This window comes from Orycteropus afer, unplaced genomic scaffold (assembly GCF_000298275.1).
Source record: "Orycteropus afer afer isolate SDZICR_OR568_19922 unplaced genomic scaffold, OryAfe1.0 scaffold00020, whole genome shotgun sequence".
Classification (NCBI taxonomy): Eukaryota; Metazoa; Chordata; class Mammalia; order Tubulidentata; family Orycteropodidae; genus Orycteropus; species Orycteropus afer.
The window spans coordinates 13670837-13684162 of record NW_006921607.1 but is presented as its reverse complement, the minus strand read 5'-3'; the positions used below and the strand labels follow the sequence as shown (position 1 = coordinate 13684162).

Below are 13326 nucleotides of genomic sequence, written 5' to 3'. Positions count from 1 at the left end.
TTGTACTAAATTTTCAGAAATAGATAGCACATTGAAAGGGCAAAGGAGTAGAATCGAATCAATGGAAGACAGAATTAATGAGATTGAAGACAAATAACTGAATACTTCTTTGGAAAGGGATCAATCAGAAAAAAGATCAAAACAAAATGAAGAAAGCCTAAGGTTCACATGGGATACCATCAAAAGGAATAACCTATGTGTCATTGGAATTCCAGAATAGGAAGAGAAAAATAAAACCACAGAGAAAATTGTCGAAGATTTGTTGGAGGAGAGCTTCCCTGATATGATGAAAGATGAGAATATATCCATTCAGGAAGTCCAACAAACCCCAAACAGCATAGACCCCAAAAGAAAATCACAAAGATGTATCATCATCAAACTCATCAAAACCAAAGACAAAGAAAGAATCCTGAAAGAAGCACAGGAAAACACAAAAAGTTACTTACAAAGGTCAACCAGTAAGAATAAGCTCTGATTTCTCAGCAGAAACCATCCAAGTGAGAAGGCAATGGGATGGTATATATCAACCTTGAAAGAAAAAAATTCTTAACCAAGAATTATATACCCAGCAAAACTGTCCCTCAAATGTGATGGTGAAATTAGGATATTTCCAGATAAGCAGAAACTAAGGGAATTTGTTAAAACCAGACCAACCTTACAAGAGATACTAAAGAGAGTCCTTTGAACAAAGAACCAAAATTAGCAAACAATAACTGACCATTAATACACCAGATGACATAATCCAGAAACCACAGCTATGGACATATCCAAAGTAAACTAAGCTTACAAAATTGTAAACAGGGAACCAGAGACATCAATTGGCAAGTGAGGACAACCAGAAACCAAAAAGAGGGAGAATACAGTGTAGTTACAGAACTTCTAAATGGTGAGGAAGTCAAGAGAGGTGCAAGATAGAATAGACTGTTCTAATATTGAGGAGAAAATTATAAATCACAGGGTAACCTCAAAGAAAAATGATAAACCTTCACATCACAATAAAAAAAGAAGACCAGCACAAATATTCAGCAAATACTAAAACAACACAATAAAGGAAATGACAACATGATTCATAAACATAATGAGCTCAGCACAGAAAATTATGTGGAATAACAAAACCAGGAACACCATGAAAAAACACGTAACAGAATGACAGCAACCAATTCATACTTGTCAATAATTACACTGAATGTCAATGGATTAAATGCAACACTCAAGACACAGAGAGTTGCAGACTCGATAAGAAAACATAACCCATCAATATACTGTCTACAAGAGGCACACCTTAGAGACAAAGACAAAAACAGACTAAAAATCAAAGATTGGGAAAAGATCTGTCAAGCAAATCACAACCAAGAAAGAGCAGGAGTTGCAATATTAATTTCTGATCAAATTGACTTTAAGACAAAAACCATCATATGAGACAAGGAAGGACATTATATAATGATTAAAGGATCAATTGAACAAGAAGATACAACCATAATAAATATCTATGGACTCAATGAAAGAGCCCCAAAATACATAAATCAGACTTTAACAGAATTGAAAAGGCAAATAGATGACTCCAAGGATGTCATGCTTGGTAGGGTGGAGAGTTGATGAAAGAGGGGGAGGCCTTCAATGAGATGGATTGACATGGTGGCTGCGATGATGGTCTCAAGCATAGCAGGATACAAGATCAACATCCAAAAATCAGTTGGATTCTTTTACACCAGCAAAGAGATTGCTGAAAAAGAAATAAGGAAATCAATACCATTTGTAATAGCTACCAAAAAAATAAAATACTTGGGAATAAATCTTACCAGGGACACAAAAGACCTGTACAAAGAAAACTATGAAAGACTACTTCAAGAAACCATAAGAGATCTATATAAATAAACCTAAAAAATTTTAAAAAATTAAAAAGAGATCTATATAAATGGAAGAATATGCCATTCTCGTGAATAGGAAGATTGAACTTTGTGAAAATGTCAGTACTACCCAAAGCAATCTATACATTCAGTGCAATCCCAATCCAGATCTCATCAACATTCTTTAAAGATAGGGAAAAACCAATCACTAACTTTACATGGAAAGGAAAGAGATCTTAAATAAGCAAAGCATTATTGAAGGAGAAGAACAAAGTCAGAGGTCTCACACTCCCGGATCTCAAAACCTATTGTACAGCCACAATAGTCAAAACTGCCTGGTATTGGTATAATGACAGACACATAGATCAATAGAATAGAATTGAAAATCCAGAAATAGATCCATTGACCTATGCTCAGCTGACCTTTGACAAAGGAACAAAATCCACTAAATGGGGAAGAGATTGTCTGTTTAACAAATGGTGCTGGCAAAACTGGATAGCCATTTGCGGAAAAATGAAACAAGATCTGTACCTCACACCATACACAAAAACTAACTAACTCCAGATCAAAGACTTAAATGTGAAACCTAAAACTATAAAATTCCTCAAGGAAAAACTGGGGGCAAATTTAGGGGTCCTAATAAATGGCATAAATAGACTGTCAAGCATAACCCAAAATACACAAGCAGCAGAAGAGAAACTAGATGAATGGGACCTTCCAAAAATTAAATTTTTATGTGTTTCCAAAGACTTCTCCAAAAGAGTCAAAAGAGAACCTATGGATTGGGAAAGAATATTCGGCAATGACATACTTGACAAGGGACTTATTTCTAGAATTTATAGAAAACTCCAACACCTTGACAACAAAAAGACAAATAATCCAATTTAAAAATGGGCAGAAGATATGAATAAACACTTTACCAAAGAGTATATTCAGGTGGTCAACAAACACATGAAGAGATGTTTACGCTCATTAGCCATTAGAGAGATGCAAGTCAAAACAAAAATGAGATACCATCTTACCCCAACACTAATAGCAAAGATCAACAAGACAGAAAATAACAAATGCTGGTGAGGATGTGAAGAGATTGGGACTCTCATACACTGCTAGAAATTTGGATTCAGGTCTGACTCATAGCGACCTCTCCTTGGGTTTCCGAGGCAATATCACTACAGAAGTAGATTGCCCAACCTTCCTTCCGGGGAGTGGCTGGTGGGTTTGAACCACCAGCCATCTGGTTAGTCATATGATGCCTTAAGCACTATGTCACCAGAGCTCCCATACACTGCTGGTGGGACTGGAAAATGATACAACCACTGTGCAAAGCAGTATGGCAATTCCTTAAAAAGGTGGAATTAGAAATACCATTTAACCCAGCCATTCCTTTACTAGGTATATATCCTAAAGAAGGGAGAGCCATGACAAGAACAGACATATGCACACCCATGTTCATCGCAGCTCTAGTTACAATAGCAAAAAAATGGAAACAACCTAGGTACCCATCAGCAGAAGAATGGATAACTAAACTGTGGTACTTACACACAGTGGAATACTATGCAACCCTAAAGAATAACATAGAATCTGAAAAACACTGCATAACATGGATGAACTTGGAAGACATTATGCTAAGTGAAACAGTCAGTCACAGAAGGACAAATATTGTATTAGTCTGTTATTGTAAAAAGTCAAGAAAAGGTTTATATATGGAAGTAAATTTTCTTTGTTGGTTACCAGGGGTAGGAGTGGAAGAGAGGGAACACTGTTAGATAGGTAGAGAAAATATTGATTTGGGTGAAGAGAAGGGCAATGTGCTAGATGTGAGTGATCAACACGGTGCCATTGAGGAAGAGGAAGACATAGAGTGGTACTTGGGAGGTACAGACAACAAAGGTGAACCCTTTTGCATATACACTACTGCATTGTCAGTGAAGACAAACATTGATACACAGGTGGATAGATGGGTGGATAGGCTGAACTATGAAATAAGTCTCTGCAGGGGCGAGTGTGCCCAAGACCATGTTTAGAGCTGGCAGACAATGGTCCTATAAGTGTATTTGTATGATCTGAATTCCCAGGTGTATAGTAGAGCTGACAAGGGACATGGTTATAGTCACTTCTTGGTCACAGCCAGCTACCAAGAGGGACCAAGTAGTTGAACCTGTGGGCTTGGGATCATAGTCACAGGGGACATCAAACTCAATTAGCATAACATACTACACAAAACATTGTTCAACCTTCTACTTTGGCGAGTAACGACTGGGATCTTAAAAGCTTGCAAGCAGCCATCTAGATGCAACAATGAGTCTCTCCTCGTCCAGAGCAGAGAAGAATGAAGAAAACCAAAGATTCATGGAAAGAATTAGTCCTAGCAACTGGTAACACCATGCGATCTGCAGCCTATATGACTATGAGAACAGATGGTGCCCAGCTACCACTGTCAACCACTCAGAGTGGGATCTATGTAGGAGATCCTGGGTAGAGAGGGAGAACAATGTGGAACAAAACTCAATATCATTTGGAAAAAAAAAAGGGCCCAGGATTGGTTTGCTTGTCTGATAGAGCCTGGTGGAACCACTGAGACTATGGCCCCTAGCTGCCCTTCAGGTATGGAATTGAATCCACACCTGTGGCTTCCAGACAAACAAAAGACAGGTATATGAGGTGAACATTTACCTGAGGTAGATACACTCCTTGGAGAGAACAATCATGGGAGAAAGAAGGGCTGTTTATGCACAGGGAGATAGCTCAGGGCGCAGGAGTGCATGGAGGGATGGATGCAGGGAAGAGGTAACTATCGGGAGGAAGTGGGAGGGGAGCTGTTGCATTGAGTTAAATTGTAGTCAATGTCATGAGACAAAGTGTATGTGAACTGCTGTATGGAAAGTGAATTTGCTCTGTAAACATTCACCCAAATGACAATTAAAAAAAAAAAAATTAACTCTAGCTCACTTAAGTTTTTAAATAAATAAAGGAATGCTGGGATATCTATTAGAATCTAGGGAAGAGATTTAACAATTCAGCCTCCTGAAGAGCAGGTTCCAGAACAACTCCAGGGGTCTCAAAGGCAGGAGCTGCTCTGCCGTCACCATGACACAAACCTCTAGTGGCTCACAGATTCTGCATCTGTTTGTCTAAAATACCAAATTCCAGGAAAGAGACTCTGATTCTCCACCCCTACATCAATCAGATGTGGCTGAGTGCCGCACCTACAGTGAAGGCATGACTTTTGGGCACCCCTCTGTGTACTGGAGGCAGTTCCCAGAGAAGGGGGGTTGCTGTGATCTAGGCAGTCATGTAAGTGGTGCCTACTGGAAAAGTACTTTACAAATAAAAATTATATAATCTCTCACTTCTAATTTCCCCATAGTAGCTAGCACAATTGTGAATAAATAATAAACCTTTAAAGTCTAACTGGTTAAAAAAAAAGAAAACCAATGATTAATTTGGCAGAACTGGTTAAGTGGATTGAAGTCAGAGGGATTACAGGCGTGGGGATTTAGCTATGAAGCATGCCTTCCATGTGTGAGGTGTATGGCTACAGGAATGGAGAACCATAGAAAGTGCAGAGGACTCGCTGTCACTGTAATTATGAATAAAGGAGAGAAAAAGTCACAAGTCATCTTTTCTCCTGAGTTCTGAAGAGGACACCTTTTTTTAAATTGTGATTTGGGTGAAAGTTTACAGAGCAAGTTCGTTTTCCATTGAACAGGTCATATACATATTTTGTTTCATGACATTGATTACAATCCCCATAATGTAACAGCTCTCTTCCCACTTCCTCCCTGTAGTTACCTTTTCCCTGTGTCTTGCTTTCCTATGCACTCCTGCTCTCTGAGCTACCTTCAGAAAAGGTGAAAAGGTGGCCCTTCTGATCTCCCTGGGTTGATTATTATAAGGAGTGTACCTACCTTGTATGCCTGTCTATTGTTTGGCTGGAAACCACAAGGAGTGAGTTCAATTCTAAGCCTGAAGGGTGACTCAGGACCATAGTCTTGGGGGTTCACCAGTCTTTACCAGACCAGTAAGCCTGGTCTTTTTATTTATGATTTTGAGTTTTATTCCACATTTTTCTCCCACTTTATGCAGGGTCTTCTATTTTGATTCCTTTCTGAGTGGTTGACAGTGGCAGCTCGGCACCATTTAGTTCTTCTGGTGTTAGGATCATGAAAGCTGAGGTCCCCATGGTCCACTAGTCCCTTGGACTAATTGTTTCCATGAATCTTTGATTTTCTTCATTCTTCTTTGTTCCAGATGAGGAGAGACCAATTGTTTTGTCTTAGTTTGCTCACAAACTTTTAAGAGCCTAGTCGCTATTCACCAAAGTAGGATGTAGAGCAATATTTTTGTGTAGCATACAATGCCAGTTGAGCTTGCTGTCCCCAGTGATCATGGTTCTGAGTGGGGAGGGTACCACTGACAATGGTTGAAGGCTGGGAAGTATGCCCTTTGAAGGGGAAAGATAATGAACTTTGTAACACCGAAATGCTGGTATTGGCTGTGATTTCAGTGGCAGTGCCCTTGAGATAACTAGATTTGGGTGAGTAGAACTCTTAGAGAGCTATCAAGGATGAAGACAGTCTTAAGCTTCATTCCTTTCAGACTATAACACTGTAAAAATAAATAAGCTCTTTGAGGAAATAAGTAAAGGAAGAAGAACAGCAGAACACAAGCAAGATCTCGGAGTCACACCAAAGTTGGAAAGAAAGCAGAGAAAGAGAAAACTCAGAAAGGCAAGCTGGGCACTAGCCTGAATTTCTAAGTGAGGTCATTTTGGTAGCAGGTAAGAGAAATTCACGAGATGCACCTGAAACACAAGAGAGGCTATCAGGTCTGAAGGTAACTGGTTGTTCCCCAGAACCCTAAGACAGGAAGAACAGCTTGCCACAGGAAGGCAATCAAACTAGAAAATAAAGTGCTTTCACATACTCAGGGAGAACTTTTCTCTTTTACTCCTTTCAATACATTTTCATTTCTCTCTCTCTATTCCCCACCCCTCTACAAATTGCCTCTGTTATCTTGCCCGTAAGGTCCAGTGCTCTCAAATTTTAAATTTTCTGTATCCTGTGGACCAGCCAGGCTGAAATTGAAGCTCTTTTCCAATTTCACATTCCAGAAAGATAATTTAATTGGCCTTCATGTCTATTCCTAGACATATCAGCTGCGGTCAGTAAGGCAGAATGACGTAAGCAGAAACATGGCTGGGAGTTGCCTATTTTTATGGGCCCTGGCAGCTCCCAGAGTAGAGGGGCTAGGGAGGGAATCTAATCTAGAAAGCTCCACTACAGCCCTTAACATTTGCTCCTCACATCACCTCCCTGAGATATGTCTTATTTCCCCCCGTTTCACAGATGAGGAAGCTCAGGCACAAGGAATAATGTAATTAACTCTGGACCACACAGCTCAAACCCAGGGGCTTTCTTGCTCTAAAGCCCTTGTTTTTCCCTTTCTGTCACTCTTTACAGCAGAGCAAAGCAGTTTTCTCTCTGCTCATTTCTAATTTGGAGAGTTATTCTTTTTCCAGGACAAGTAACTCAGAATAATATTAAGCACTACAGTAGAGGTGACTGGTTTAGTAGAAAGAGAAGTTAGAATGCCTAAACTGGAATTATCCAAACTGGAAATAATAATTATTAGTAAAAATAATGGCAAACTAACAGTTATTGAAGGATGCTGGGTGTTATGAATACGCTCATTTAGTACTCACAACCATCCCATGAAGGTAAGAAGTTCTATTAATCTCATTTTATAGATAAGGAAACAGGTACCAAACCAAAACAGCCAAGCCTACTGCCCTCAAGTCAGTTCCAACTCATAGCAGTGCTGCAGGACAGAGTAGAACTGCCTCATAGAGTTTCCAAGGCTGTAAATCGTTATGCAGACTGCCACATCTTTATCTCATGGAGTGGCTGGTGGGTTTGAAATGCTGACCTTCTGGTTAGCAGCCAAGCACTTAACCACTGTGCCACCAATGCTCCTTTATCTCATTTTATAGATGAGAAAACTCAGGTACAGGGAGGATAAATAACGTGTCATCTCAAGCAACTATTAAGAGGCAGAGCCAGGTTTTGGCTCCAGAGGATAAAGTCTTAGCCCCTACCGCTGTCCTGCCTCCAGTCCTGTGGAGCTGAGGAGCAAGGCCCACTGAAGGACTTAAACTGCTGTTCTTGCAAGCCATCTACATCCTTCATCATCCGCCCTAGTCATTTGGCATGTTCTTGACTCTCTAAAGTTCTTCTCCTCTCATTGCAGGTGGTATTGCGAACAGAGCCCCCACATTCTCTTCTCAGCCCTGTGCGCCTGGAGGTCTTCATCACCATTGCTGACTTCAGGTGAAACCATATGCCCCTTACACATGCATCTTGGTTCCTCTTTCAGGGCCAATGCCAGAGTCAACCAACATATTCCATATTTTTACTTCTGAAAACCATTTAGATAGGGAAGAGGAAGCCATATCCATGTTTTGTATAACAACTCTGATTTCATGAATACTGCTATCCATATCTGAAAGATTTTATTGGAACCACTTTGAAGTTCAGTTTTGTCCAATATTTTATTCAGTAGAAAATTAGTCCCGTATGTGCTTCATGACAGTAGAATTTCACAATCAAAGAAATTTGGAAAGGGCTGCCTGCTATTTACCTCTCGGAAATCCATACTGCACGTTAACTGATTAAAGATCCTGAGAAGTCCTGTAGTTAAAAATTTCAGACTTGGTTGAATGCACCATTGTCTAAATTAACTAACATTCAGCAAAACACACTTTGGAAAATTGTGGTTTACTATATTAGGCTGTGGGAGCTCTGGTAGCATAGTGCCTAAGGTACTTGACTATTAACCAGAAGGCTGGTGGTTCAAACCCACCAGCCACACCTCGGAGGGAAGATGGGGCAATCTACTTTCGTAGTGATACTGCCTCGGAAAGCCAAGAAGGGGTCACTATGAGTCAGGTCCAACTGATGGCACGTAACAACAACATATTAGGCTGTAGCAGTCTTCCCTCTGCAGTTGAACTGGAGGAAAGCCTGGAAGGCTATCACTCCAGTGACCTCTTGTGGTAGGAATGGGGTGGGGATGAAGGTTCTGAGCCCACAACACTTCCTCTAATCTTTTGTGTAATTTATCCAGACTGAAAAACCCAGCCATTTATCTCTCCCATCAGAATAATACAACGACTAGCCTACTCTTCCCTTTTTGGTTACGTTGATCTATTCTTATCACTGTCAAATCAGATTCTCCTTCCAGCTTGCTGTTCCCAAACTCTCTTTTTTTCAGTTCTCAAGGTATCCATTTGGTGTTTGGCTCTGAAGATCGAGCTGAATTGTTCAGTCTTATCATCAAAACTATGATTCCTCTTCCTCCCGTGGAGACCCTTGCCCAGCTGCAGGAAATCATGCCACGTGGGTCAGACAACTTAAAGGTAACTCAGGCTTTGCTTAGTATCTTGCCGTCCACATGGTCAGCTGATGTTGGCTTTTTGAGGGTACATTTGATTTTTTGGAACTAGCCAAAAGCCATTTCAGCCAAGTATGGTGAATAAAATAAATAGTAGTATCGTTTTTTCCTTTTATTTTTTTCTTCATTCCTTCTTTTCTTCCTTATGGGTTTAAAATAAGGTAGGGCCATTCATGGTTTAACAGATGTTTATTGTTGTTGTTGTTATTTGCCGTCAAGTCGGCCCCGACTCATAGCGACCCCTCCTTGGTTTCTGAGGCAGTATCATTACGGAAGTAGGATTGCCCAACCTTCCTTCCGAGGAGTGGCTGGTGGGTTTGAACCGCCAGCCTTCTGGTTAGCAGTCAAGTGCCTTAGACACTATGCTACCAGAGCTCCTAACAGATGTTTATTAAGGATCACCATATGCTAAGCATTATGATCAGCAATAGCAATACAGCAGGAAGAAAAAAACAAAAAAAACTTAGGCTCTTGTTTGTGGAGCTTGCATTCTGTTGCAAAGAAACAAGCCACTAATAAGTAAATCTATGTCAGGTAATAATAAGTGCTATGAAAAAATAAAGCCGGAAGAAAAAAAAAAAAAAAGCTGGGAAGGAGGAAGATACAGAATACGTGTTTGGAAGGCACAGGGACCTTTTTTTGAATGGGGTGGTAAGAGAAAGTCTTCCCAGTGAGGTGCTTGTTGAAGGAAGGAGAAAGTGTGGATGGATACTGGAGCAGAGGCTTTCAGGAAGAGGGAAGAATAAGTACAAAGGCCCTGATTTTCTTTTGTGGCTAATAAGCTGGATTATAGAGCAATTGTAAAAGGGGGCTTTGTTCCCCTTTGTTTCTAGATGTCAAAGAGTCACAAGTGAAACTTCAAAAGTATCTTGATAATTCATCCATTGTAGTTAGGATAGTTAACTGCATCCCCAGTAATGCTCGGGTGTCCCATTTGAAATGAAAATTCATTCTATTTTACTTCATGCTACACATTGTCTGTCGGTACTTTTAAAAGGCTACAGTGCTTGGGGATCTCCAGGTGAGGGTGCATCACTGATCTTGTGCCTTTTCAGTGTCTCTACAGGCAGACGTTTCAGGCATTCTATGAGATGCTCCAGAGTTTGGTGGTAAGAGACCCACACTTGGAAAATCTTGACACCATTTTTGAGGTATGCAAGACGTAGGGGAGGATGAGAAACTATCCTTATTAACTAGTGAAAGTGGAAGAAGAAACTGTGGAAGGATTACAGTGTAGGAGAAGCATAACAGTTAAAGATATCAGCTATCAGCTTTGAGTCAGAGACTTGGGTTCCGATTCTGACTCTGCCATTCACTGGCTATAAAGCCTGCTACAGGAAACTCTGCAGGGAATTTAATCTCTCAGGGTCCAGTTTCCTTACCTTTAAATGGAGATTGTATTTCACAGGCTTACTCTAAGTATTGAAATAATGGCCTTCAATCAATAGTTGTTACAATTTTTCTTTAATTATTATTTCTTACAAGCATAGAAGGGTTTCACTCAGTGCAGGGAACAGAGTCAGGGTCATGAATGAGTAAAAGGGCAGCTGCCCACCAGGTGGGATTCAAGGTCATAAATGACCACCTGACCCCAGTATGTCACTTGTACCTGCTTCAGGATGTGCCATTCCTTGGAGTATATTCAGTGCAGTTCAGGCACCTTGGCCTCTTGTCTTTTTCTAAGATACAAATATGCCAGAAAGGGATAACCCTTTCAATATTATTAATCATTTGCATTTAAGTGCAGATGGGCATTTAACCTTGACATAACTCACCTAAACTTTCTCATTCCTCCCTATTTGTGTGTTAATACACAAGCAAGATTGGATTTCTCTACTTTCTTCCCTTGTGCTTTGTAGTTTCCCGCAATGGCAGCTTATTCAAGTCATTTCTTCTACTGAAGTGCCACCTTCTTTATGAAGCTCCTACCCATGGATATCACCTAGTCCATGAGTCCTTTCCTGATTGATCCAAGTACATGCAATTCCTCAATCCTCAAAGTTCCTTTAATAGCACTTTATTAATTTTAGTTCTTTCTAAAGCAGATTTGAAGGAGCTCTGGTAGCATAGTGCCTAAGGCACTTGACTGCTAACTAGAAGGCTGGCGGTTCAAACCCACCAGCCATTCCTCGGAAGGAAGGTGGGGCAATCCTACTTCCATAGTGATACTGCCTCAGAAACCCAAGGAGGGGTTGCTATGAGTCGGGGCCGATTCGATGGCAAATAACAACAACAACAACAACAAAGCAGATTTGAGAGGGCTAAAACCATATGGAAGCTTGTTGTTGTTATTGTTATGTGCTGTCGAGTCGGCCCCGACTCATAGCAACCCCTCCTTGGGTTTCTGAGGCAGTATCACTATGGAAGTAGGATTGCCCAACCTTCCTTCCAGGGAGTGGCTGGTGGATGTGAACCACCAGCCTTCTGGTTAGCAGTCAAGTGCCTTAGGCACTATGCTACCAGAGCTCCTATGGAAGCATAGCATAAGTAATTAAAAGAAAATGAGATGAAAGAAAAATTGAAAAAAGCCCCCTAGAAGCCCAACTATACATGTGGACTTCACCAGACGGATTATACAGGAATCATATTAACTACATCTGTGGCAAGAGGTGATGGAGAAGTTCAATATTTTGGGCCAAAACAAGGCCAGGAGCTGATTGTGGAACAGACCATCAACTGCTCATATGCACGTTCAAGTTGAAGTTGAAGGCAATAAAACAAGTCCACAAGAGCCAAAATATGACCTTGATAATATCCCTCTTGAACTTAGAGACCATTTAAAGAATAGATTTGATGCACTGAACACCAATGACTGAAACCAGAAGAATTGTGGGATGACATCAAGAGCATCATCCATGAAGAGACCAAGAGGTCATTAAAAAGACAAGAAAGGAAGAACAGACCAAAATGGATGTCAGAAGAGACTCTGAAACTTGCCTTTGAGTGCAGAGTAGCTAAAGCAAATGGAAGAAATGACAAGATAAAAGAGCTAAACAGAAGATTTCAAGGAGCAGCTCAAGCACACAAAGCCAATTACTATAACGAAATGTGCAAAGACCTGGAGTTAGAAAACCAAAAGGGAAGAATACACCTGGCATTTCTCAAGTTGAATGAACTGAAAAAGACTTTAAGCCTCAAGTTGCAATGTTGAAAGATTTTATGGGCAAAATATTGAATGATGCAGGAAGCATCAAAAGAAGATGGAAGGATTACACAAAGTCACTGTACCTAACAGAATTGGTTGATGTTCATCCATTTCAGGAGGTGGCATATGATCAAGAACCAATGGTATTGAAGGAAGAAGTCAAAGTGGCACTAAAGGAATTGGTGAAAAACAAGGCTCCAGGAACTGATGGAATACCCATTGAGATGTTTTGACAAACGGATACCCCACTGGAGGCATTCACTTGGCTATGCCAAGAGATTTGGAAGACAGCTACCTGGCCAACTGACTGGAGGAGATCCATATTTGTAACCATTCCAAAGAAAAGTGGTCCCAGAGAATGTGGAAATTATCAAACAATATCATTAATATCACATATAAGTAAGTAAAATCTTACTGAAGATAATTCAAAAATGGTTGTAGCAGTATATTGACAGAGAGCTTCCAGAAATGCAAGCTGGATTCAGAAGAGGAAGTGGAACCAGGGATATCATCGCTGATATCAGATGGTGTTCTGGTTACCTAGTGCTGCTCTAACAAGAAATATATACCACAAATGGCCTTAACAAACAGGAGTTTATTCTTACAATTTGGAGGCTTTAAATCCAAGTTCAAAGTGCCAGGCCTAGCGGCTGGGTGAAAGCCCCTCAACCTTGGGGTCTAGCTCTGCCTCCTGCTCCCGGCCCACTGGAGCTAGAGGCATTTCTTTATTCAAACAGCTGCTGGCTGCTGAGGCTGAGAAACCCCAAGGCTGACAAGTAAAAAGGCTCAGTCCCGATGTTACCAAATAACACTGCAGGCCATTACTTCAAGTCCATTATAAGTCCCAAGGTCAACAGAGCATGGCAGGCTGTTCAAAGACAT

General features: G+C 40.6%; 1 protein-coding gene across 1 annotated transcript in view; it reads left to right on the top strand.

Annotated features, from left to right (window-relative positions):
* Window positions 1-13326, top strand: part of MROH8 (maestro heat like repeat family member 8) — a 116583-nt gene that overhangs the window by 51766 nt on the left and 51491 nt on the right. Inside the window, exons 5-7 of the mRNA XM_042783607.1 lie at window positions 8097-8176; window positions 9120-9264; window positions 10355-10450. Coding sequence (XP_042639541.1) covers window positions 8097-8176; window positions 9120-9264; window positions 10355-10450 — 321 coding nt within the window. The remainder of the gene's footprint in view (window positions 1-8096; window positions 8177-9119; window positions 9265-10354; window positions 10451-13326) is intronic.